We start from the raw sequence: 27,934 nt of genomic DNA, 5'->3' as shown, positions 1-27,934 counted from the left end.
GGTCTCCAAAATCCTTTAGGAACGACAAGCTATTTGAATGACAGTGGATTAAAGGGGAGGAACTAAACTGCATAGAGTGCAAATGTTATTGGAACAGATATTATAAAGACAATGCTAATGCAAAACAGAAATGTTTCCATTTCTAGATGTTCACATTCTAAGAACCTAAGCTGCTGCACTGTCCAGAAATGTGGATGGGTTACAACTGCTACACCATTGCACAATTAGCGCAAACACACTAGATGCTCTTCTGTTCTGCAAGTCTTCAGAATTGCTGAACATGCTCCATTAGTAGCAATTTTCATAAATGAAACAACTGCACAGAATCTTACTGTAGCTGCATTAGTGTGGATCATATGGTGGATTGCTTTAACAACGCTTGCTGCCAGTGTATATTTAGCAAGGGTTATTTGCAACAATATCATGAATTCTTTCTATGTAATAAAAATGCAGATAATCACCTGACCCTAAATATATGTACATAAAAGCATGTTCCACTGAGAATTTCAGAGTAACTGTTTAGGATTGCAAAAAGCAAGCTATACTAATACCCCACAACCACAATTTAGTCTTAAACCAAAAGGTTTTGGTATTTCCGAGATGCCCAGGCTGCAATTTGGCATTTAAAGCAGTAGGGAATCCCATAGCTTTATGTGCACCTGAAAATGCTTCTGCAAGTGGTCCTTGTCACAAGCCAAAGCCTGATTTTCCCTTACCCAGTTGGTGCATTCCACCATTTCTTGGGATCAATGGAGTAATGGTGTTATTTCATGGGCCCCTCAGCTTTCAGGAAAAGATGAATGCTAGTTCCCTGGCTAGAAGTTCTCAAAGTTGCTCGTCTCAGGTACAAATCCCATCAGTGTGATGACAAAGAGACTACAAAGAACAGCAATTATAAGAATGACAAACGACACAGTGAGCATGAATTGTGTTTGTATTTTATTTAGTCCATGAAAATCTACCTTAAAAACAACATATAAAATCAAAGTATCGGTTAATCCAATACATTGGATTAAGAAGAAACTGCAAAAGCTTGGAGTTGTGGCACAAGCTAAAAGTTTGCAGCCTCGTCTTGAGTATTTCTGAGGCCAAAGCAATACACTGTAACAAAGCAGTATCTGTGTATGGAGACATGCTCCCTGCACCATGGAAAAAAATCTATTGGTGCTTTTGGTTTTTGGAGACGGGTCAGTTAAAAGCAGAAATATTGGTAATGTGATTTGTGTTCTTTGCATTGCTTAGAAAGGCCCTAGATCAGTATTTTTTTTAAAAAAACCCAAGCAAGAACTAAGCGCTTGTTCCCCAACTTCTAGCCAGGTAATTTACATTGTGATTACTAGGTTTTATTTAAATGTTTAGATAACTTTACATATTTATTAACAGCCTCAGAGCTATAAAGATTAGAACCAGGATAACATAGGCCATGCCATTGTTTTATTATTATTATTTAGCTTGTTGCAGCTACTGCAATATGGCTTTCCATACACACATTACATTTCACAGCAGGTTTTCCATTTGCTTAGCACTGTAAAACAGGGCTGTGAAATTCACAGGCCATGTTTTGTGGCCTGCCGGGTGTGAGATAAACTTATTTCAAGGTCCCCTTCGGCTATGAAAGGTTCATCAGGCATCAACTAAACCCATGACTGGTAGGCCACATGAGGTTCAGGGACAATGACTTTGACAGACTTGTTGTAAAGCACGCAATGAAAGTGATCAAAATAGCATTTGGCAATCAGAACAAACTTTCTAATTCATACTCTAACTGGGGAAGCTGCCACTAAGGTGGGGGAGAACCAAAGATTCCCCCAAATAATTTTGGAACACACCATGTTACTGAATGTTTTACACATTTGTACACACTGTAGACACACACATGGAATACATCTAACTGATCCACAAACAAGCGCCTACCTGTATTTCTTTTTTTTCTTCTTCTTGGAGGCCATTGAGCTTTAACCTTCAATACTTTTTAAAGTTTCCATTTTGCACTGAATAAACTAAACTTTCTTACAAATTCATTCATATCAAGAAGTTCATAGCTTATCACACTAAGTCCAGAGAGATGCACGTGCTAACTTGTGTACATACATACACCACCTACTTTTCAGGGAGACAGATTGATGCGGTGCTATTCACTAGCTCACTGTTTTGCTTAGTGAAGAGGCTTCATGGGCTAGCACCCACTAGGAGTGAAAGGGTTACTGGTTTTGATTATTCTCTCCTACCCTGTCTTACAAATGTAAGACACATTTATCCCAAACTTGATCCAAACTGAACAAGCAAACTGCTCACAAAAGTGGTGTTATTGGGGGTGGGGGGAGGCCATCGTTTTGGAGAAAAGTTAGCAGATACATGGAGAGTCTTCAGTTGATGGGCCTAGGGAGGTGGGTTGGGAGAGAATACCTTGCCACTGTTACACCGTGTGTACTAGCTGCAATCAAGAGACAGAGATGGAGGGGGCTTACTAGCAAGCAGCTGCCATCTGTTCTGGCAGCACTGCTCAATAGCTGCCAGTAAAGAGATGGGGGAACCCACCCACCGCAATTTACTATTCAGTACTTCCTGGCCCAACTCATGGGCTAATTTGAAAGCTAAACAATTATCCAGGCTGCCAGTTTGGCAACTCTGTAATCCAAAAGGGTTCAATGATTACACCAAAATGATGTTATTATTTCTTGCACGGTGACACCAGTGGATCTTCGTCAGAGAAGGCAGTAATTGAAACTGAAAGAACGGCTGTAGATAACGTACATGTTTAAATAATGGCCACTCACCTTTCTTATCCACCTAGCTATTTAAAATTATTTCAGAGTTATATTTTGAAACAAACTGATGTATTAGTGTTTCACTTTTCTGATGTTCAAAGAAACCCTGTTGTCTTTATACCTTTTAAGAGGGTTTATAAAAAGCATTGTTCCATTTTTAATTTTCATAAATCGGCTACTTCATCGCAGAACTGCAAATTTTGCCAATACACTGAGAAAATTGCATATTATTATTTTGCATTTTATTAGCAGAGCTGTTCCAGGTAAGTTAGATGAATTTTAAAAACTCACAACTTTCCATATTCTATTTGAAGAAAGGCAGTATTGTTAGCTAAAAGTATTTCTAAGCTATATTATGCATACAGCAACCACTAGATGGTACTATTAGACCAGTGACATTTTTCTTTCTTTACTCATTGTGCAGCTCCCCAAAGGTCTTATTTGGCTCACTTAGATAATTTCCAAATAAATTACTATACATGTAGGACAATGAAGCTGCTGAGCCATGCAAGACACAGCTGAGACAGGTACGAAGGCTACAAAGTGCAATATAACTTGACCAGCTAGACATGTTTGGTGTCTAGAAGATCAAACACTAGATGCTTTGAATATTTTAATTATCTTTCAATTATTTAGCATTTCAAGCCTGCCCAGTTTTATGCACAACCTATACTGACCAGTACTAAACTCTGCAATTCTCCATTAACAAAACAGAAGAGTGACTCCTGCTCAATGTTTCCTAAATTCTGGGGCTTTTAAAATTATTAATTAAGAGCTCAGTATAAGCTCAGTATAAGCCAAATTTTTGTTTAAATCACTTTTCAGAAATCAGAGTTTTCTAAATGTACACAAGCATAATGAAATATACTTTCCTACTGAGGGGACACACATATAGAGCAAACATAATCCTTTACTCATCAAAAACCTTTTGAAAATAAATTGTCTTACTTCATGACATGGATGTTCCAAAAACAGGAGAGCATTAAATGTTACGCTAAAAATTGAACCATCTTTATTTTTCTTGATAGCTTCAAACCAGTTCAGCATTTGCCTAAAGTTATGATGGTATGACAGTTTCTTAAATGGACTAAGGGAAGGCCGAAGAAACATTGATGGGGCTATTTATTTGTCTGGCTTCTAGAGACTTTCCACTTTCCCTTAGAATTAAACTGTACTCAGATAAATGTGAAAGTCAGTGCAGACTTAGGAAGGCTTAAGTACACTGAAATCTTTCTTTTTAAGTACACCTAACTCTCCATTTGAATGTAACTGACATATTTTCAACACACAATGCCATAGTGCCATGCTTATAAAAGGTGATGGAAAATAAAGTCCTGTTTAGTAAACCAGTAACACAACTATTCCAAAGCAAAACTATGCCTTTTGAGTATGACTTGTACCAAATCAAGACCCAATACAACATTAAACATGGTTCTCACACCATTCTACACCATGGAAAGCCAATGCAAATGTATTCTGATCTATCTGTGGCCAACTGTAGCTCACAATTCTTCCCTATTGGTCACATATATTGTTTCTTTACTGGGTGAGACAAGTGAGATCATTTTCTTTCGTTCTCTTTCTTTCTTTTTCTTTCCACATATAAAGAGGAGGAAATATACATTAAAATTGGATTTTGCTTGAAGATATACACATAAATACACAAAGAATTACAATCCAGTTTTGGAAGCACTGATAAAATGGGGAGCTTAAAAGATGCCAACTTCCTTCCCAGGTTAAGGTATGGACGTCATTTCAGCAAAAGTTAACACTTTCTGCCCCCCACTCCAACTCATCAGCAAAAAAATATAAAAGAATATTGTGAAGAGCAAGTGTTGACAATCAATAGTAAAAGACGACGGTTCAAGCTCCTGATGATATCTCAGGATTGTCAGGTATATTTCTCAGAATGACATCAGACATCTGTTCTCTGTTCCAAATCAGTGACCTCCAACCCAATTAAAACAGAATCCATTATCTTCTGCTGCTGCTTCAGGAACTGGTCCCTCCAAATATAAAGACACAACTTTTCCAGAACTGTGGAAACAGAAGTAAAGAAAAATCAACAAAATATTGCAGCCCGAGCCTTTTATCCAGAGAGATGGCAGTACCATCATATTATAATAGATTTTTTCTATGCACATCATGAACCAAAACTAGATGCCACATCAATGGAAGCAGTCAGTAGTTAAGCATGATGCTGCTATGCAGCGGCTGGCAACAGTGGCACTATGTGGGAAACTGCCCAGGCTGGAGATGACTCAGTCATAAGCCCTTAAAGGCAGGACAGACTAACCGTTCACCAACCTAAGGTAGCATTAAAAAGGGGCTAACGATGTGTTTTTCAGCTTGGAAAAGTTAGCAAAATCTCATGACATAAGCAGCGTACAATGGTACCTCAGGTTACATACACTTCAGGTTACAGACTCCGCTAACCCAGAAATAGTACCTTGGGTTAAGAATGTTGCTTCAGGATGAGAACAGAAATCGTGCTCCAGCGGCGCGGTAGCAGCAGGAGGCCCCATCAGCTAAAGTGGTGCTTCAGGTTAAGAACAAACCTCTGGGATGAATTAAGTACTTAACCCAAGGTACCACTGTAATTTATTCCTGCCTCCAGCACCCAGCTATAAGGCCAGGCTTCCTCAAACTCGGCCCTCCAGATGTTTTGAGACGACAATCCCCATCATCCCTGACTACTGGTCCTGCTAGCTAGGGATCATGGGAGTTGCAGGCCAAAAACATCTGGAGGGCAGAGTTTGAGGAAGCCTGTATAAGGCTGAATTGTTAACTTTCCCTTGCCAGAAAAAAAAGGAGAATGCAGTGGTGCAAAGGTGGGAAACCTGTGGCCATCCAAATGTCGGACTACTGTACAACCCTTACTTGGTATTTCACCATGCTGGCTGAAACTGAAGGAACTGAACTCCAATAACCACTGGACAACCACAGGTTCATCTTCCCTGCAGTAGTCGGTAAGCAAAAGAAGCAGGCAAGCAGTGATTAGCTTTAATCGGTGTTTCGATTTGTCCGATAGTTTGCTTGTGATAGGTATGCTCTAAGCACAGCTGAGGAATATGCGGTTGACTCCTCTTTTTACATTAAGAAACCTATTGGGAGGTAGCCAGGAACAGCCTTGGCTGCTATCTTACTAGATCTGATTATTGTGCTAGAGAGGACGTGGTATGGCTGCAGGAACAGCCTGAAGATGCTGACTCAGCTCCCACCTGCATATAAGGCAATATGTGGGATGGGGGAGGAGAGGCAAGCCCACACAGCAGCAAATACAGGCCCAGCCACAGCAGATAAGATTTAAGGTGGGGACAGCTAAAACAGCATTGTGAGTGGAGCAACTACATGGTGCTGGTCACTGGATATATCCTAGGGCAAGGGAAAAGTGTATATAAAAAAAGCTTGGGTAGCGATTAAAACTGTACAGTTAAGCCTCACAGGAACCTTATGGTAAGAAGAGTTTCAGACCACCTTAATAAAAGGGTAAGAGACTCAAGTTGCTTCTACAAACCCGAGTAAAATTGGGGCTCTGAATATATCCTGTTAACCTGCTGCATCATTCGGGGGGGGGGGGGTAACAGACTAGGACAATGCCATAAAGCCATCTGTTGTAATTACAGAAATGAACATTTCCTGTTCAGCCACAGCTGTATATGGCTTTAAGTTGTGTGAAGGCCTCCTCCTCTAGGCTTCACTGTTCTTTTAAAGAACGTCCTTTGAAAGTGATGGCAAAATAATAAATCTTCACAGGCTTAGTTCACACATAGTTCTAGGCCAAAAAAAATGGGTTAGTATGAGCAAGCAAGCATGCTGGTGCACATTTAGAAAACCAGTTGTTTTGCTCCCATTGTGCCATTAGGCGCTAACCAGGCCATATGAAGGCAAGCATATGCACGAGGAGTCAAGCTTTGTCCCATAAACAGCCTGCATATTAGGGAAACTTGTTACCTGGAACAAAGTTAAATTCTGAAGTTCAATTGAATGCAAAAGACAGCTTAAGAGATATTTCTTTAAAAATACTAAATACTAAGTACAGTCTCTCAAACAAGAAACTGAAAACCTGTTCTAAGCCATTTGACAATGAAATATTGAACCACAATTTGTAGTTCTGATAGCAAGTTATCTAGCTCAGTTATCTAGCTTTAAAAGCCACTGAAAATAGTTAATTATTCTGAATTTAAATAGTAGATACTTACATTAAACCTCAGGATTCAGTGAGCTCTAAGCTTAGCTGTGGACTCTCACTGATGGTGTAGTCTTGATTATTTAAATCTTTCTCTGTGCATGTCTCCACGAATCCTGTTGACTGGCTGTGGTCATCTTTGTTTTTCACAGGTGTTTGTTGTTCTATAAACTGCTGTTGGATCTGAACAGTCTGCCCAGCTTCTACATCCGTCAGCCTTGGTTGGGCCACTTCAAGTGACTCTTTGGTTAGATCTCCTGAGGCAGTATCTTCTACTGCTGGTCTCTGAATCTCTGTTGGAGTGGCTATATCCCCTGCAGAATGCAGCTTTGGTTCACCATTTTCTTTCTGGAAATCTGTCTCTTGTTTAATTTCTTTCACAATTTCATTCAGAGATTGAGGGTCTTGTGCTAGTGTTGTCACAGTGCCTGATCGTTCATCTGGCTGCAACATCAGTTTCATTTTAGCGTCTTCAGATTTATCAGGCATTTCTTCTGCCACTTTGAAGGCCTCTTGATTCTCTGCAGATTGAGTTAAAATTATAGTTGATGGCTGGATCTCTAGATTTTTCTCTCCTCTGCCTTTTACAGGAAGAATCTGACCAGTCTGCAAACTTTCCTGAATTTCAGATTTATTTACACTCTTTAAAAATGGCTCACTCTGTTGCTTTGACACAGATGGCAACTCTTCTGTTTCCTCCAATGTATCAACAGCATTCTGGATGATTTTCAGCACAATTTTTGTACTCTGTGACTCTATAGTCACCGATTGAACCACATCTTTTTGAAATTCTATATGAGTTAAAGAGGGGCTTCTTTCTGGAGGTGTCTTTCTTTCACCTTCTTGACTTGATTCTAATCTCTGAAGCTTCATTTCTGGGCTGGAATCCAATACAGACTTCTGGATCAAATCATCTTTGGTGCATGTTACTGCTGCTAAAACTGCCTCCTCTACCACTGAATTTGCTTTCCCAGACCATGACACTGTATCCTTATCAGGACCTAGAGCCCCAAGTCCTGGTTGAGCAAAGCTCACCTGCTGGACTGTTTTGAACGTGGTTTCTTTTGGCTCCTCTAGGACAGACTGCAGGTTTTCAGTTAATGTTTCCGTAACTGTGACATTCTCTGCAATAACTTGTTCTTCGGCTGTTGCAGCTGTTACTGTTACAGAGGATTTATGAACTCCATAACTTTGTACTTCAGGAATGTCAGTGGTGATAACCTCCTTCTGCTCAGTGAACATTTCTTGCTGCACTGGAGCTGCACCAAGTGCATCAGCATCAGCAAGTTTAATTTCCCCTGTTGATATTTCTGTTTCTGTTACTAGCACCTTCTCCGACAATGCTTGCCTTCTCTCAGAGCTATCTGAAATTGTGGCAGATTGTGGAAGTGGAAGGACTGTTTCCAGGGGCACTTTACGAGGACACACTTCACTCTGTACACAAACGCCATTTATACCTGCTTCACTGCCTTCTGTGACAGAACTCTCTCCTTTCTTTTCTGAGATGACATCTGATAAAGCACCAGAGTCAGAGATGAGGGTGTCTCCAACTTTGGTCTTTACTGCTTCAGTTGCTACAGTTCCTGTGAATTTCTCTTCAGTTGTTAGCTCTATGTTTTCAACCTCTTTTTTCACAGAATCCACAGTTGCCTCACTTTTCACAGTGCTGTCCTCTATTAACTCAGCCTCAGTGTGTTTTGATCCCAAAGTAAGTGCATCTTCCTTTTCATTCTGCACAGATCCTTCAGTTGCAGTTACAAGTGTGACATCCTTCAGTTCATTACTTTCTGGAACGTCAACCGCAATTCCTTCTGTGCCTTCCAATTTCAAGGTATGGCTGGCGTCTGCTACATCCTTCTGGATGACATCCACTGCATTTTGATCAGGTGTGGAGACTTCAACTAGTCCCCTTTCCACAGATCTCTCAGCTACAGCTTGCTCTGTTGATGTTTTTACTAGGGGAGAGTCATCTTTTACTTCGTTCTTTGAAAGCTCCTCAGTAACAACTGAATCCAAACATTTTAATTCTGAGGAAAGGGAAACATCTTGCATTTTCATCTGCTCAGGAGCTTCAGTCTTGTCACTAATTACAGAGGCTTTATCATAAATTATCTCAACGGATGTTGCTAGGGAATCTGAAGTATCTTCAACCTCAGAGTTGAAACTGACCTCATTCTCCACATTCTTCAGGATCTCTTTTACTTCTTGCTGTTTGGTGGCAGTGGTTTCTGCTTCCATAATTTCTTCTGACTGTTCTGAAAAGACCTCCTTATGCACCTTCTCAGAAGGAAATTTCACTTCCACTTTTGCATCCTCCTTCTCTGCAAAGACCTCCACACCAGCCTTGATGGCTGCCTTCTCTATGGGGGCTTCTGTTTTCTCTTTAAGAATAGTATCACCTTCTGCTTTTTCTACAGAGGATGCCACTTTTGCCTTCTTTGCGGAGTCCTCTGCATCCAACTTCTTTGCAGGAACCTCCACTTCACTCTTTTTCTTGGCAATCTCTACAGCAGACTCTATATCCACCTTCTCTACAGGAGTTTCCATATCCAGCTTTTCATCTGGCTGATCTGATGAGGCCACTGTTTCTGCCTTCTCTGTAGGAACCTCTGCTTGCACCTTCACATCTGGCTTCACTGTGATGGCCTCCACACAAACAGGTGCATTTGATTCTTCTGCTGCAGCTTTTGTCTTTTCTATAGGGTCCTCCACTTTCATAATCTCTGAGGGAGCCTCTGATTCCCCCTTGTCCGTGGAGGTCTGCACTTCCATCTGTGTTTTGGAAATCTCAACTTCCACCTTTTCTACATCTGCCTTCACATCTACTTTCTCTGTGCAGGCATCTGCCTCCAACTTTGCATGTGCCTTTTCTGTAGAGATCTGTGCTTCTGTGTCTTTTATATGTTCCTCCACTTCTTTTTCTGAGGGGGACACTGCTTCAGCCTTTGTGGGAAGCTCCAAGTCCTCCTTTAATTCTGCCTTCTCTGCTTCTACCCTCTCTTCAAGGAACTTCATTTCCACCTCTTTGACATGGCCATCTGTTTCTACACTCTGTTTATGGGTCTCAGTCTCTGCATTCTGCTTGTGGACTTCCACTTCCACCTTTCTTGTGGGCAAGTCTTCTTCTACAGTCTCAGCATGGAGAGGTTCAAGTTTCTCATTTACCATAGAAATATCAGTTTCTGGTTTCTGCAGTTGGCCCTTGGGTTCCACCTTCTGTACATGGGTCTCAGTTACCAAAGAAACCTCTGTGTCTTTGTTCTGGATGCAGGCCTCAACTACAACATTCTCTGTGCTTCCTGGTAGTAAGCCAAATGTGGCATGTTTGGCCATACCTAGGTCACTGACTTCAGTTACTGCATTCTGCACTGGAACTTCAGTTATCTTGCTCTGGATGGGTGCCTCAAGCACAAAAACTTCAGCACAGGGAGGCTCAGCTTCTTTTATTTCTTTTTGCACAGGGGCTTTTACCTCATCTGCAGCAGTTACTAATTTAGCTTCCAAGTCAGGTATGGTGTTCACCACTTGTTCAAGTTTCTGGGAGAACTGAGGCTTCTCTTCATGTGATATTTTTGCCAATTCATCAACTGCTCGACCAGTATCTGTAATCCCACCTTCAACTGCATCTTTTAAATTTGTTTTGGCTTCCTTTACCAAGTCATCAACATTTACTTCTGGCCCTTCTTCAGGGGTTACTGTGATAATGACAAATCCTTCCTCTTCAGCAGCCTGTTTTTCAATGATTTCTTGAACAATTTCTTGTTCAATCTTTGAATCATGACTCTCATCAGTCTTATCCAAGCTAACACTTTCTTTCGAGCTTTCCTTCACCTCTACACAAATGTCATTACTCTTCTCCAACGCTTCCTTCGAACTACTTTCTTTAGCTTCATCTTGACTTTGACTACTTTCACTCACTTGGATATCTGTCTTCTCTGGTTCTTCCTTTGAGGGTGGCTCTGCCTCTTGAAATAGGATAGTAGTTTCTTGCCCTGTTTTCTCTATTTTCTCAGGCAGAATTGTTTCCTGTGCTTCGCTGGACAATTTAACTCTTTCAGCAACTTCTTGCAGAATTTCCTGTGTTTGTTTATTTAGTTCTTCTAGGTTTTGCTGGCTTTCCTCTACCTCCTGCACAGGTGTTACTATTTCTGTTGTATCAGGGGACTCAGTTAGCCTTGAAACTGCTGAAACCATTTCCGTTGTCTCTTCAGCACAGGATACTTCAGCTGTTTCTTCAACACCTGAAGTTTCTTCTCTGGCTGTGATTGCTTCTGAGGTTAGTGTGTCACCGCTAAACTCCTTTTGAATTTCTGGCATGACTTTAGTAACCACCACCATTTCTTCCACAATTCCAGTTTCAGAGATCTGATCAATATGTTTCTCTTCATCTTCCTTTGCATGTTCAATGGACTCTGTCACAGCAGCCGATATCCAAGATGGTGATCTTTCTTCAATACTTGTAACTGCTCTCTCTCCTTCTACCATTGTGACAGTAACTGCATGAACTAGTCCTTCATTGGACTGCTCAATAATCAAAGTACTTTCTGACTGGTCTGAAGTTTTCTTAGTTAAATCATCTTGTTTTGCCTTTTGAGCTTCAAACTTCTCTTGTTCAGCAGCATCATACTCTGATAAAGGAACAACAGCTGGAACATCAGAGTCGTCCTCATGGATTTCAGTCATTTCTTCTCCAGCTTCCTGAACAGGAGCATGTTCTGGTATTCCATCTGACTTCTTCTTCCTACGACCAGGCATTAGTTTTTTAAATGAAACCCATGATTCTTCCTTTCCAGACTCTCCATCTGAAGTATAATGTTCTAAACTTGGAGCTGTGGAAGATTCTTCATTTCTCTCTTCCATTTTTGTTTTAGATTTTCTTCTTGGGGTTACTAGTCTTTTAAAGGACTCCCATGTTGAAACTCCCTCACCTTCAGATGGGCTTCCAGCTTGTTCTGGTGAAAAACCTCCTTGTCCTTGATCACTTTCTTGTGAGCTAGTAATGGTCATGCTTGGTGCTGTTTCTTTATTGGGCCCATTTTCATCTATTTTCTGTCCTTCTTGAGCAAGTCTTTGTCCTACCTCTTCATCAGAAGTTGATGATTTTCTGGTTCTTTTCTTAGATGAACCTACACAAATTAAGGCTTCCCATGATACAGAAGTATCAACCTTTCTCTTGGGCTCATCTATGCTTTTTTCTAATTTCTGTTCCTCAACATTTTCTTTTGTATCATCCTGCTCTTCACAAGGTGCACTTTCAGTTGAAGATAGAGTAGCAGTCTTTGCCTTCTCAAGTTCTTCTTCCTTATCACTTTCAGAAAGCCTCCTGACCCGTTTCTTAGGAGTCACCATTTTTTTAAATGATGCCCAAGGTGTAACAATGTCTCTTTTCCTCTCCATATCTGAAGTAGAACCATCTTCCGTTTCAGTGGTCTGTGCTGCATCTGTAACTTTCCCTACAGATTCTGTTGTTTCTTCAGGGGAAGAAGCAGAGCTTTCTGCTCTTGGATCTTCTGGGCTTTCTGCAGAATCAGACAACTGCTGTGCTTGTTCTGCTGCTTCCCCTAGCTTAGCTTCTTCTCTTCTTCCTTTATGTTTCTTGGCTGACAACTTCTTTAAGCTTGAACTTGTAAAAAGCTTTTTCAGGGGGCTGCCTTGTAACTTGGCTCTTTCTTGAGATGAAAGTAATTCAACTTCATTTGTAATGACTTCTAGAGGTTTGATTGTTGCTGAATCTCCACTGCTTGGTTCAGTTTGCTTGAGTGGCTCATTTGCTAGTTCAACCAAGCTTTCTTTGACTTTTAGCTGTTCATCAGTGGCTTGTCCTTTAATCTCAACATCAGTTTCAACGAACTGTTCAAGAACAAGTTTTGATTTTTCAGTTGGTTTTGGTTCTTTCTTCTCCACAGTAGTGCTAACATCAGTGCATATCTCTGTGGGTCTGTCATCAAAATTTTCCGTTGCCAGAGGAGCCTTCGGTTCAGATATGGCTTCAACTATTTCAAAATGCTCCTCAGGCGTTTCTATAGGCATTGGAGAAGTTGGTGCAGACTGATCTGTTTTTTCTTCAAATACTTCAGTTGCCAAAGGAGCTGCTAGTTCAGATTTTTTCTCAGATGATGCAAGAGGGCTATGCTCCAGGGCCATTTGACATTTTTGTGCAGGTTCCAAGTTCTCCAAGTCGATTTTATTCAAGCTTTTACTGGGTTCTATGTCTACACTTTCAGCAGACATTTGTGGTGATGGCTGTTCAAAGGCAGCAACAGCTTCGTCCTTATGTGTTTCTGTTGAGACATCTTTCATTTTTGTTTCTTCTCTTTCTACTATAGCATCACTGGCTTCTATAGACACTTCTGCCTTCTCTTTTTCTGGTACGGGTTTTTCTTTTTCTGATTCTTCAGTGGGAGTGGCTTCCTCTTTTATCACTCCTTTTTCTTGCTCCTGCATTTCTCTCTCAGTGGCTTGCTGTTCTTCTTCTTTAGGTTTCCTGAAACTTGTCCTTTTCCTAAACCCAGCCCAACCCTGGGTAAAGAACTTTCTTAGGGGTGATGCTGTTTCATTAGTTAATGGACTTGTTGGAGACTCTGGAGACTTGCTACCATCACTTTTAATATCGGTCTCCTTGCTTTCTGCTTCAACAGGACCTTCTGTTACCTTTTCAGGAGAAATTTCTTCTTTTGTCTGCTCAGTCTGAGTTTCTTGCTCAGTCTTTTCTGCAGGGTAGGGCACCTCACTTTGTGTTTCCTCCTCCACTGTATCTAGCCTGATTTCTTTACAATCTCCAGCTCCTTCCGATAGCACTTCTGTCTCATCTGCTTTCACATTCAGCAACTGAACAGGTTCTGCTTTTTCAGTCTTTTCCTTTCTGACGGTAAATTTGAATCCAACGAACTTAAAAACTTTTTTAAATCCAACATCATTTGCTGATGGAGATTCACCAGGTTCTGCCTGCTCTTCCACTTTTTCTTCTTCTGATGGCAATTGCTGATCAGCATCTTCTGCATCTTTCTGTTCCACATCTATGTTAGATTTATCGGGTGATTCTGCTGGCTTGGTCTCCATATTTTCAGCTGGCTCTTCTTTTAGAATCACATTTGCAGTTTCTCTTTGTCCAACTGTAGGAGACATTTAAAAGCAATAAATAATTAGGCATTCTGTTATTACAATTCTATTTAAATTGCATAAGAAGTAGAAATAATCACTATTCCTCTAATCCTAGGCACACTTACTTGGGAGTAAGGCTGTGGGACTTAGTTCCAAATAAACCCATATAGGAATACACTGCACTATTATTAAAAGTTGAATGCATTGAAATTAATGAGCTTAAACATATTCAATTTTGTACAAGATTGTGGACATTATATACAGTCGTACCTTGGTTGCCAAACGCCTTGTGATTCGAAGGTTTTGGCTCCCGAACGCCGCAAACCCAGAAGTGAGTTTTCCGGTTTGCAAACTTTTTTGTAGCCCAAATGTCCAATGCGGCTTCTGTGGCTTCTGATTGAGTGCAAGAAGCTCCTGCAGCCAATCAGAAGCTACACCTTGGTTTTTGTACATTTTCAGAAGTCAAATGGACTTCCAGAATGGATTCCATTCGAGAACCAAGGTATGACTGTATGTCTTTTAAAATGCATGATAAAAATAGATTCCATTATTTTAAGGGTATCTATGCATAAAATTAACAAAACATAATTATATAGAGAGATAATGAAGTGAAATAAAGTCACTTCAAAATTTGGTTGGAAGCTTCATACTGGAAAAACCTAGGGCATCAAAAGAATTTTAAATAAACTGTGGACATTGGAAAACAAATATTTTGCTTTCAGAATTTTGATAATGTAAAGGCAGCCACACCATGTTCCCAACCTGAAATTCTACTTCCAAAATTTAAGGAGTTAATTTTTTTAATAGTATCTGAGTCAAGCCAGCAGCCGAGACCATAGTCTATTTTCATTAGTTAAGAGGCTTTTCTTGTTTTATATTTTTGTAAACCACATTGAGGTTTCTTACAATCAAGCAGTTTATCAATTTTATAAAACAAACAATAAATTTTGGTTGTGATTCCTGGAAGACCTGCTCCATGCCTTGCAAGCCTTTTCCACCTGGCCTAGGAGGGAGGGGCCCTGAATGACTGACTCCAGGAGGCTGCTGAGGTACTGTTTAGGGATTTGTTTGTTTGCTGTTATTGCTGTTAATTTTTGTATCTTTATTTTTAGGTATTATGAGTTATGTTGAAATTGTTCAGTTTGGCTGTGCACTTTTTGATGTGTTTTACTTTTGCTTTGTTTGTAATTATATAAATCTTTTTATGTTGTAAGCCACCCTGAGCATGGATTTAATTAGGAAAGGCAGCATACAAATAAAATTATGATGATGAAAAATACACCGTGCAGCAGAATCTCAAGACAGCACAAACGCCTAGGTAAACAGGTATGTACCAAGTTGTCAACAAAAACTCCCAAAATGAAGTTATCTGGTATATCGCTAGAGGGAGCGAATTCCACAGGCAAAGTGCCACAATGTTAAATAAATGAATTATGTGAAGAACCGTAGTTTTGTATGTCCTGAATCTCCTTCCAGGGCATCTGCTGGATTAAGAAGAAGGAGTATTTTCTGACGTGTTAATTATATAGCAAAAGAAAGAAAAAACAAATCTGTCTCTCTGCTTTTGCTGTAAAGAAATCTTTTAAAAGTACCGCTCTATTAAAAATGCTCCAGATCCTCTAACAACTAAATCACATCTGATCTGATTTGCATTACATTAAGCACATTTCCTGACCATGATCAAACCATAATAAAGCAATGATCAATGGCAACTTGCCCTTCCATACAGATGGCTTCCATCTCCAGCCACCCCCAGAATAATTCCTCAAGAGATGTATGCATACTTTCAGAGAGCACTAACATTTTATAGTCATTATCTGCAATGCAGTACCTTCCATATCAACAGGCCAAGCAATTCAAATCTGAACAATTTCCAGTTACCTAAGAACCTTGACTACATATAATTCTACTAGATTTGGGCAAGTACAGTATTGGGCCTCTGTTTCCCAGGCTTTTTACAGGAGGAGAAATCCAGGTCTACTACTACTGCTGTAATTGGACCTGCTTAATCACAAACTATCACTAGCAACCTTCAAACCATCCACTAGACTCCTATGATACACTGTATGCATTTAGCTTTACTTAAAATTGCAATGAGATGAAGCTGCAGTAAGTGGCCTGAGAATGTTTGCTTGTCAAAAGAAAAGTGTCCACATTTAGGATGTTTCTGTGAGAAATCTATTATCCAATTGCACCGTAACTTTACTTTGAGACTTTCTGGTGAATGCTTTGAAGACCAAAAAAACCCCAAAAACCCCTCTACCTGAAGAACTGTGCAGCTACAATTTGTTACCAATTTTTTAATACTTCAGTAAAGACAAGATCTACCCTGCCAGACATTTTGGGAATTTGGATTGGAAAATCTTATTATTAGGAATGCATTTTAGTTGATGCTGTTCTTTTAATTGGATTTATTTTTTGTTGTTTTATTCCGTATCATAAGCCACCTTGAAGACTACATGGTGGAATATTAGCCACCAGACTAAGTTTAATGTGCTGGTTTTAGTGTATAAAACCCTATACAAATTGGAATCAGGATACCGAAATATCATCTCACCCCTTACATATCCAGTTGTCCCCTGCACTCTGCAGGTGAAGAAGGCCTCCTGAAAATACTATTTTATTATGAGCTCTGTTCTGCACAATTTAGGTATTAGGCTTTTAGTGCTGTGGTACCTACCCTTCTGAATTCATTCTCTTTAAATATTAAACAGACTGCCCCCCCCCCCATCTCTGTTGTCTTGTTGGTGCCTACTAAAGACCTTCCTCTTCCTACAAGCCTTTTAGGTTGAGCTCTTTCCCAGTCTGCATCTGTGTTCAAATTGTTTTTAATGTGTTTTTATTGCTTGTTGTTTGCCACCCTAAACTCCTTTGGGAGGAAGTGTAGGATATAATTTCTATGAATTTAAGCAGAATATAAGTTAAAACATAAACAAATTGGTCCCAGAAAGCATTAGCTGTTGAGATACACATTCCTCTTGTTACTAATACACCATTTTAAACTGTGGTTTAAAGGTTAGCACACAGCATGTGGGTGCATGCTGCTGAAAGGACAGGCATTTCACTTCTCCTCTGCTCCTGCTATCACCATGCTGCTAGGAGCTAAGCCGTGGTTTGGCTTAGTGTTATGTTCGAACCAAGGTTTGTGGCTTGTTTTCCCCAAACAAGCCACATTCCCAGCAGAGGAGCAAAATTGCTACAGCAGTTTGCAGCTTTAAACCATAGTTTAGTTTAACTCTCATTTAAAGTGACTTGTGAAGCAGAAATTAATGACTGCAAGTTTATCAGGCGCTGTCTTATTGTTCCATTGTCATTTGACATGTCAGAAAGCAAAACCATTATCTTCAAAAAGAAAAACTAATTTGCTGACAAAAATGAACAGCAGAGGGCAGTATTTCATTGCTATTTTACTTAACAAATCTCAAGGTTTATGTGAAATACTAGGTGCATAATATATAGATGAGATTGGATATAACTACATTCAATGTATTTTTTAAAAATCAAGATATGCTATGCTTATGGATTCATAAGAAAAAGCATGCTGAAACAAAATAACTTTCAATGATGCCTATGAATAGCAACGATGCCAATAAAATAAAATTCACTGAAAAAGTATGATTACTGCTTTTAAGAGTACTAATTACAATTCTAGAAAGGTTTACCCCAGATCAACTTGAAAATGCTGAAAACCACAGTGTGTCAAGGAGTGGCTCCACCCAAACATCCAAATATTGTACCCCAAGGCTTCTTTAGCCACACCCTGTCCTAAATCAAGTCTCCTCCATAGTTCCATTCTGTGAGTGCCCAACAACGCTGCTCACTATTGGAAGAAGCCCTCGTTACTTTGCAGAGTAGCTTTATGTGCAGTTACATCAAAGGGATGGTGTAAACAATGTTGATTTCACATCTAAAGACATTCAAAACTACAGTGCTGCCTCGCAAGACGAAAATAATCTGTTCTGTGATTCTCTTCGTCTAGCGGTTTTTTCGTCTTGCGAAGCAAGCCCATTGACGGATTAGCGCTATTAGCGGCTTTTAGCGGCTTATTGGATCAGCTGGTAAGCGGCTTAGCGGCTTAGAAAAAGGAGGGGGGAGGAAAAAAACCCGCAGGAACTCGCAAGACATTTTCGTCTTGCGAAGCAAGCCCATAGGAGATTCGTTTTGCGAAGCACCTCCAAAATGGAAAACTCTTTCGTCTAGCGGGTTTTCCGTCTTGCGAGTTTCCCATCTTGCGGGGCACCATTGTATCTGTCAACCAGAGAGAACAGTGTCTCTTAGTATAACTCTGCTGTTTGTGGTTTGCTTCTCTGAGATGCCAGTTCATACTTATATATGGCAGTAATGACTCACAATGAAGTCAGCATTATTGACTTTGTTCTTAATTGTGCAGTGTGAAAAGAAGTGACGAGACAGCTTAACAGAATGTCACATGTATACATGTAATGAAATTTCAGCTAGCTTTTTTTTTAAGGTTCCGTTAAGTTTCATCTCCCCCTGTGCCCCCAATACTTTGGGGCAGAGGAAGATTTTAATCTGAAAAATAGGACCTTGAAGAAGGATCAACTCCAGCACTGTAATCACAATTTTAATTTATACTTTAGACACCAGCATGACTTTTTCAGATTTCTACGTAACCAGAATACCAGGAGCTGAGATTCTCTCACTCCTGTACTATACCTTTAAAAAAAAAAAAAAGCCTTAATGAGGCATTAGAATGATTTAAGCCTTCTCTGTCACTGAATGAGAAGCAGAACAAAGAGCAAAAGGCACCCTTTCTTAGTCCTCTGATCAAGCCAGGAAGATCTGGCAAGGTACGCAATGCAGGTGGTGTAAATGAGAACATGCACATTCAAAATCATGATACTCATCCAGTCCCACTCCACAGGCTGGATGAGTCATGGGAATACACATTACATCTATGGCTACTAGTTGTTGCAAGTACTTGTACTCAATCTCTCTTCACTATAACTTCTGTTCGCATAATACACAGGCACTCATTTATTCCCACAGTTGATACTGATGTGGTTGGTACTATAGAGTTCATCTTACTTAGAACGTGCTGTTAGAAATGTAGGTCCAACATTCACAGTCATGTGACATACAATGTAAAAAGAAAACACTTCCTTATTACTCTAAATAAATGTGTAATTAGGGAAAACTCTATAGCTTGGGCCTTAAAGCAGTTGTTTTATGACGATTCCCTGATTAGGAAGATAAAATATCCATTCCAACACGAATAGAATCAAGTGAGTGTCTACTGCCACAATACCTAAAAAGTGTTACACATACATTTTACTTCTAACAAACATTTCAAACTTTTTCCGTTTCCCCCACCTTCTCACAAGAAAGGAGAGATACCATTTCTTGTAGTTGGAAGACAGAAAGTATTTCTCAGGCTGTAATAGTTAAATCTGAAACACCTCATGTGCTTGCAGTCAGCCATGTCAACATCTGGAGCTGGTTGACTCTCTCTCCCCCCCCCCCCGGATTTGCTGCCCTGCCCTGGATTTTCTCCATGAATTCTCTACATTCTGTATCCATCAGATATATGTCATACACGCCCGGGTCTCTAGTGTTCCAAAATTCTCTAGCCACTGAAAGTCTCCAAACAATTTTTAAAACAAAACTTAAGTTTATTCCATATTTAAACATCTAAGACCAGAATAGTCTCTCTATTTCATAGTTAATCCCACTGCCATCAGTGTCGTTGATTGTGTTTAACTGAGAGCAGATCATTGCCTTGAAATATTTGGTTTAAACCAACTGCTGTTAAAAAATTCACAGCTCTATTTTGTACCTAGTGTTACAACATATTTAATGTGGAAAGAAAATTGCTCACTGTCGTGAGTCTAACAACAGCTGGTCCAACTGAACAATTTAAGAATGAATTTGAACTGCCATACTTCTTCACTCCAAGTATAAGCTGGCTTTTTGTTATAGGAATTCAATTGCTGGATACAGTTACACTGAGATTAGTAAAGGCTATGCAGGGCAAGCTTTAAAATGTATTTTACCTACATTAAACAAATGAACTGACCTCTGTGGTGATGTCAGTTCAACCAGCACTTTACAACTGTAAGAGAAGCCATTTTGGCATATAACTGTATACGACATATGGAGTTTTAAGATGTCCCAATTTACTATCAGAATGATAATAAACACATTAGCATTCTGAACGAGTTACAGTAAAGTCAAAACAGAATTGGTCTCTTTCGGTTGTCCACACGGGATGCATATACATTCCACAGCACTGATATTGTAAAAGAAAAAAGTCATAGTTCTGTTTGTTGGTACTAGTACTATTTAATGTTTATGAGAAAAGATCAAACAAAAATGACTAATAGGCAAAACTGAGGGGAAATCTCACAGAGATGCAGTAAAATATTTGCATAAGCTGAAAATATTTATTGCCTGTATTGCAATAAATATACTATACCGTCTACCATCACTGTTCTTCCCCCCCCCCCCTATAAATGATGGAATGTTTCAACAAGCATCTCAGCAGGAAAGATAAAATGAAGTGTCTAAACCCTGGTGCTTCTAAGTATTGTTTTTCAGCAACTGTTCCCAACCATTCAGCAATATACTGATGAGTTTCCAAAGGTCTTTGTTTCCAAAATTAAGTTGTAAAGGAGTTTGGGGGCAGAGGGGGTTATAGCTTCCCTCCAAGCACACTAATTAATTCACTCCAATTTAATGATTTTGTGTTTATGAGCAGATACATAGTCCACTTTTTAATGAATAAGATGAAGTGAGCAGTGATCACTTGAACTTCAGAAGTTAAAACAGATGTTTGCTCCATTATTTATGTAGAAAGGTTGTGCCTGGGGTCAAGGATAATGGAAATTAAGGAAAAGGAAGTTTACTTTTAAGACATGGGAGGTTGCAAAAAAATATGAAACCTAGGATCAAATGGCTGAGAGAAAACTCACAGTGTAAATTAAGTGAAATAATATGGTAATTAAATGACATGACTAAAGAATAAATGTTGGGGGGGGGGGAATGAAACTTTTTAAAAACTTATAAGTACAGAATTCTCTGGCATTTGAAAGATCAAAAACAAGCATGCTTCTGTGAGTAGAAAAGATACCAGAGAATATAAAGTACCCCTGCCAATATAAAATCACTAATCCTAAAGTACTTTGTAATCTAAGAAATACTGTTGCATTTGAAATACATTTTTCTATAAATTAAACTTCCTAATTTAAAGCGTAAACATGTAGGGAAATTGACCTAACTCAACCACATAAAGATGCTTGATTTCAACCATATTTACGCAGCAGTAAATGTAACTGCAACAGGCTTTCTAGATAAGTGTGCATAGAGCTGCAGCTTTAGGATTTTAATCCAAAAACACTTCCCCACTCCTATTTAAACATAAATTATAAGTTTTAAAAGTTATTATAGCCGCAATACTTTTCCCACTTATCCGGAAATAAGCACCACTGAACTCAATGGGATTTACTTCCAGGTACACATGTATAGACTATGCTGTACATGGCTTAATAAAGAACTGCTCCAATATGTGTGTCACATGCTTGAGTTGTGGACAAAAGTGCTGCTGCATAGAATCACCATCACAATTAGACAACAGAACCATCAATACAATTCAAAATGTAAACATTTCATACCTGTTAGAGTGATAGTTCCCAGCATTTTCTCTACCCTTTGGCAACCTGGATTTTCCTCTCCTCAAAGCAAGACACTCCGTTATTTTTATTTCTCCAAGTCACAGTGCAATCAGAGGGAGGGGGGTAGGAGGGAAGCAGAGCTAACAGAAACACGTTTCAGTCCTTCAGTGTCTAATGAAAAAGGCAGACTGAAGTTGTGTTTCAGCAGACTGGTCCTTGACAGACAGCTCTCTGTGGCCCATCCCCTCCTTAGCTGCTCATTGAGTGGGCAGGTTATATTCCTAAATTTAACAATGAGATCTCCACCCTCTGACCAAACCACATCCCCTATTGTCACAAAGGGCTTTATGCAGATCACTGGAAGTCCTTTAGATTAAGGAGGGTGTGTAACATACCTCTCTCTCATATTTACTACATGCCTACTAAATGAAAGGAGAAAAATTTCCAGAATCACTTTCTATATACAAAAATAAGAATATTCCAACAACCAGACTCTTTCCTCTGGGAACTTTAATCTCATATATACAGTTCAATGCCATGGTTGAAAGTTCAGTGAAGAACCTTGCAACCTTGTAACACCTCAAATGCTAAAGCAATTATTATGGCAATTATGGCATAGTATGTCATAGGCTGGAAACCACTGCATCAGATGCAAGAAACATTATATTCAATTGGCAATTATGTATACATATTTGGGGTGCAGGATGGGGGGGATTTGAACACAGTGGGATCAAATTGCAATGAAATACAAATAGTGTGGAACGTTTTCATTAACGTTCAAATGCATGAAATTTGTCAGATTGCAGACAAGCAAATTACATGTCTAACATTTTGCTTAATCCATAGCTGTGGATACAATAAACCATGGTTTGGTTCAGCATTATGTGTGAACATTATGTTAAATGTGTGAATACATTTAACATGTCTAGTTTTTTCCTAAATAGCTTAGGGATATCAGGATCATATCAGCACCGAGGGGATTCACCATGCCATTCCTATCACAGTCATAGTCCTGATGACTAAACCCAGGAAGAAAGCTTCTCTCACATGGATCCATAATGGAAGGGAAAGGCTGAAACCTCCTTCCTTTGCACCTTGATCCCAATCCCACCCATCTCCAGAGGCTGTTATTTAAAAAGGGAGAAATAAAGGAACACTCACACGTTTAGTTTTACATTTCATTTGGCCCAGAGTGTGCACTGTAGAGGAAGGTGAGTAATGACGAATGAGTTGTCCTTCAGACACTATCTAGCATTACTATTCTTCTCACTGAACAATCCCAATAACTTCTAACCCAGAATTCCAATGAATAATTTGAAAACCATTGACATGCTTGTGCCCTAACCTTAGCAAAAACAAAACACAAACCCAAGACTGGCAAAGGCAACGATGCAACAGCATATGCCATGACTATTTTTCCCATGGTGAATGTATCGCATTTAAAACTACAATTAACAAGCTGCAACAAAATATTGCAGCATGGATTGCTCAAATTCAGGTTGCCAGTCAGCTATGCTCTCTCCATGACACTCTCCTCCAAAAAAAGCAAGCCTTCAAGTGGTCACTGACTATTTAAAGCTACTTTTGGAGAGAGCCTTTCCCAATGAAGCTGAAGGCTGGAAGTCTCAGGACAGACAAAAGAAAGTACAGTACTTATTCACAAAGCACATTTAAAACTATGGAATTAACTGGCAAGTGGTAGTGATGGCCACGGACTTGGATAACTTTTTTTAAAAAATAGATAACTTAATGGAAGATAAGGCTATCGATGACTACTAGCTATGTTGGCTATATTTTCTACCTTCTACTTCCATGTCTTCTACCTTTCTCCCTATATTTTCTATGGTTGGAGACAGTATGCCACTGAATACTCATTGATGAGAATCACAGGGGGGGGGGGAGCTGTTGTGCTCAGGTTTTGCTTGCAGACTTCCTGTGGGCATCTGGTTGTCCACTGTGAAGACATGGAGTGCTGTACTACATAGGCCTTTAGCTTGATCTTTTGGTCTCCTCTTAAGCATTTATGCACTAAGGAAGCAAGCATTATGCTTGTGTAGTCCTCTCTCCACTGTGCTCTGCTTAATGAATTATGTCTTAGTTTACAGCAAACCAATTTAACATTATAGCTGACCTGGGAAACTATGGTTTGCACTTGCCCTGAAAACCATGATTGTAAACTAGGGACATTTCTGATTCTCATCAAGACCCTCCAGAAATCAAAAGTATGTCAGAAAGAGCAAAAAAGAAACATGTGGGCTGTAATATGAGAATGTCCAAAAAAATACTTCCTATTTTCTGCTAGGCCTAGCATCTGACAAGCAAATGTTTGATGGAAACCAGATGTGTCTCAGTGGTAAAATAGAAATATGTCTAGCTAATCTCAAGATAAAGCAGGCACGCATTTTCTGCACTTTCCACACCAACAGGTCCAGTTCTTCTGTAGGAAAAAGTAATGTGAGAAGTGTCCCCTTGACTCATTGGTAAGCCCTCTCTTGTATTTCAGTGATTTAGCTAGTCTGGAATGCAGAAGAATTTACCTGCTTTGTTTAAGAAAGAGTTCAGCTACTCCTATTACCTTGTGAACATTTTCCTTCCAATGAAATGCCCAGCCCCATACACCATCACAAACCAGTCACCTCTAAATCAAAGAGACTGTATTATTTTTGAATCCACAATATTGATTTGTTAAGAGTTTTAAGTCTTACAGACTTTTTGGTGTACTACCCTTTACGGTCTTCACCTCATTTATACCCTGATCATATTTACAAAGGAAGATGCTGTTGTTGAAGGCTACCCAGCAAGCTTGACAGATGCGCAGAGATTTGGTGTCCATACTCAATTCTCAACACTCTTACACATATTTCAGTACTCGTTTTTTGCTCCCAAAACTGCAAGTTATGCTACTGTTCTGAAGACCAACATTAGAGAGTCTCCAACTTTTATTTGTTTTGGTATTAAAATCCTTACCTGATAAGTTCCTGGTACCAAACATTCCTTCTGGTCTATGGTACTCTAAATTCCTAAGCTTAAAAGGTCTAGGATGCCTATTGGGCCAGGTTGGTGTTTACTATTGCTATATAAAACCCTTAACTCAGGATCAGTTTACCTGTGAGATCACTTCATCCCATATATGCCCACTCAATTGCTTTGATCTGCGGAACTGCCACTTTTACAGGTGGCACATAATATCTGTTCCACATTTGTAAGAAATTAATTTTTTAATGTGGCAGTGCATAATATACTTTGGAATTCCCTGCCAATTGATATAGCTGGACAGTCATACCTTGGTTTTGGAACAGCCTAGTTCTCGAAGGGTTTGGCTTCCAAACAATCAAAACCCGGAAGTGACTGTTCCGGTTTTCGAGTGTTCTTTTGGAAGCCAAACGTCCAACGGGGCTTCTGATTGGCTGCAGGAGCTTCCTGTAGCCAATCAGAAGCCGTGCTTTGGTTTTTGAACGCTTTGGAAGTTGAACGGACTTCCGGAACGGATTCCATTCAACTTCCAAGGTATGACTGTACTCTTCTTGCTGCCTGCTAAAATCAATTGTATTTAGGTATCTAGAACACTGATGTGTTTTAATCTGTTTAAGTTTTAGGTTTTTAATGTTTTAAATATCAAAAGGTATATAATTTGCATGAAATAAAAAAAAATCCTAATTGCACCATTATCCCTCTCTCTCTCTCAAATAGGCCATGAAACAGACTATAACAGACTTCGACTATAAACACTGCGTCATCCCTGACATTCTCCAATCAAACTGTTTAAAAAGCTGTCTTAATCAGTAGGACAAAGCTGGTTTTAAGAACATCAGCTTAATTGGACTGTGGATAAGGCTACCCAGTACATTTCCCCTTCCTGACTCACAATTGGAATTAAGAGAGCTTTGCCTACACAAAATCATTATCAAACATGTAAAAAGTGAATACGTTGTCTTAACAGCAGCTTTTGTATATAGAAAGAAGGAAGTAACAGAGCATTTCCTATGAGCCCAAAACTGAATAAGCTTTAACTGCAGGGAATGTGCATATGAAAGTTTTTGAAGTTATGCCTCTATATCAAAGGGTTTCTGAAAAAACAAATACAATCTTAACAATGGAGAAGATGAAAAGCTCTTTATAACATCAACAGTAACCATATATACTGTTCCCTTTATAGCAAACAGATAAATTAAAACAAAAGCTACTGTTAGTACTACTTATTTAAATCCTCATGTGACTTTTTGAAAAAGACTTTTTGACTTTTTGAAAACTTGTATCAGTACTAGTATCAGTCAAATACACTAGAACAACTAAAAATCTGCACTGGTCAGTCAAAATCAGCATGTCAAGTTTCACCCTGAAGATTGTCAGGTTATGGCACTGTACTGATGGGAAACACTATAAATAATATGGGTTGCAAACATGGTTGGCATAAAGAACAGAGGCTGAAACAAATCTGGTGAGATTTTGTACTACCATCTATAATGAAAATAAATAAAACTTCTGAGCTATGAGGACTGCAGACATATGCCTTTTAAAAGTGTGATTCTATTAATGGACAAGATAAGAAATAGGCATGTAAGAGGCTGTGGCTCAGCAGCAGGAGCAGGTGTGCTCAGGCAGAAAAATTTTCTAACATTCAGAGGTATCTCCAAATTCAGCAAGCAATTTGGGTATATTAAATCAACATAAAAACACCGAAACATTTACACAATGATTGAGAAAGTTATTTGGACTTTCTAACAACAGGATGAACTTGCTGCATGTTTTCTTTGCAACACAAACAGTTTGTTCGGGGCCTCTCCAGAGATATCAACTATTAGTAAGGGAGTGAAGAATGAAAACACAGACTATTTCAAAGACACTGGGCCTAACCCAGTTCACCTTGGATACAACACCACACACAAGATTCCCACTGGGTTCAGAAAGCCCCATTTCTTCTAAGGGTTTGCACACAGGGGCTGTTGCAAGAAATGGAAGGTCCATGCATGGATATTGTGCCTCCAACTTGACTTCTGCACATGTGCTCTACTACTTGTATATGCTCCAAAACACAAGTAACTAACAAGGTACAGAGAAATAAGGTTGGAGGAGGATATGGGAGGAGCACATGTGCTTCCCTTTCCCTGCAAGGGCTCCTTATATAGCCTACACATGTAAGCACTTAGGTGAAGGCAGGAAAAACAGAGTCATATTGGACAATACAGGCAACCTATGCATGTTGGTACAGTACCTGCAGTGGAGCTAGATTGAACCTTTACTATTACAAAGAATCTGTAACATTACCGATTATGATTGGACCAGGCGGTGAGGGCCGCTCTATCCAGGCACCTGCTCTTCTCCAACAGGTGGTCATTACTATCAAAGCTGGCAATGCCAATCATTTGTTTGGGGGAGGGCATCCCCAATTAAGGAACCTGGGATCAAAGTGTTAAATTAATAAAGTGATGTTTTGTACTATAGTAAAGGGCTCAAGGTACCAATTTCCTTTTGTGTGTCCCATAGTCCTGGGTAATCTTCCATGTCATTATAGGCATCTACTTACCATCTGTTATGACTGCTTCTCCCTGCTCCTTTTTCAGCTCTTCTGGCTTAAGGCTGAGCTCCACTTGTTCTTCTGTAATTCCATTAATAATGGATATCTGTCCATTCTTCTGTAAAAGCTGCACAGGCCAAGGGAGAGATTGGAGGAAGAAAGAGAGCAACAACTTTTGTAAGTCAAGACTTGTGCTGGGGGGATCACATTTACTTTTTTTCTTCAGAGATGAACGTGCTTTATCATTTATAAAATACATTATGTGCTACAGGCTGTATTAAAATATTGTCAACCCACATTTCAGCATAAACTGCTTTTTTTAACAAAAGTGTAACGCTAGACATCTCTAAAATCTTTAAAAAGTATGAAATACAGGATAGCAGAATCAAGCACAGATCAACTTGCTCAAAATAAAACATCAGGGGTCAACTCTCAGGATGAAATTTGTGGGAAGTACTATGTGCAGTTAGTATTTATACTCTTTACCTTATTGGTATTCAGGCCAAATATGGGCCTTGATAGCTTTAGATAATGGTGGAATGGATGTCATAAACATTCCTTGTGTCTCTCTGACTTCCATACTGCCATACAAAGAATTACATGATACAAGTAAAAAGACAGATCCTTGATCTACAAATCAAGAATTTATTTAAAAGTTTAGGCTATTCCTCAAAGAAAGCACCAGGTAAAATAAACAAGAGTACACAATAAGTCATTATCTATGACGACT

The 27,934-nt window shown here is 39.4% G+C and overlaps 1 protein-coding gene across 4 annotated transcripts in view; it reads right to left on the bottom strand.

Annotated features, from left to right (window-relative positions):
• Positions 1-922: 922 nt before the first annotated feature.
• The window catches only part of AKAP12 (A-kinase anchoring protein 12), a 63,853-nt gene continuing 36,841 nt past the window's right edge, over positions 923-27,934 (bottom strand). For 2 of the 4 annotated variants that reach the window (XM_083496336.1, XM_083496333.1), the window contains exons 2-4: positions 27,214-27,331; positions 6,971-14,069; positions 923-4,805 (exon numbers count right to left, since the gene is read on the bottom strand). In XM_083496336.1, coding sequence (XP_083352462.1) covers positions 6,979-14,016 — 7,038 coding nt within the window. In that variant the 5' untranslated portion in view covers positions 14,017-14,069; positions 27,214-27,331 and the 3' untranslated portion in view covers positions 923-4,805; positions 6,971-6,978. Of the gene's footprint in view, positions 4,806-6,970; positions 14,070-21,689; positions 21,915-27,213; positions 27,332-27,934 lie in introns of those variants that run through there. The other 2 variants (XM_083496334.1, XM_083496335.1) reach the window with 2 other exon arrangements.

The sequence above is a fragment of the Podarcis liolepis genome (genome assembly GCF_965112155.1).
Source record: "Podarcis liolepis genome assembly, chromosome: 3".
In the NCBI taxonomy this organism is placed as follows: Eukaryota; Metazoa; Chordata; class Lepidosauria; order Squamata; family Lacertidae; genus Podarcis; species Podarcis liolepis.
The sequence above is the reverse complement of the archived record's forward strand: the minus strand, read 5'-3'. Positions and strand labels throughout refer to the sequence as shown.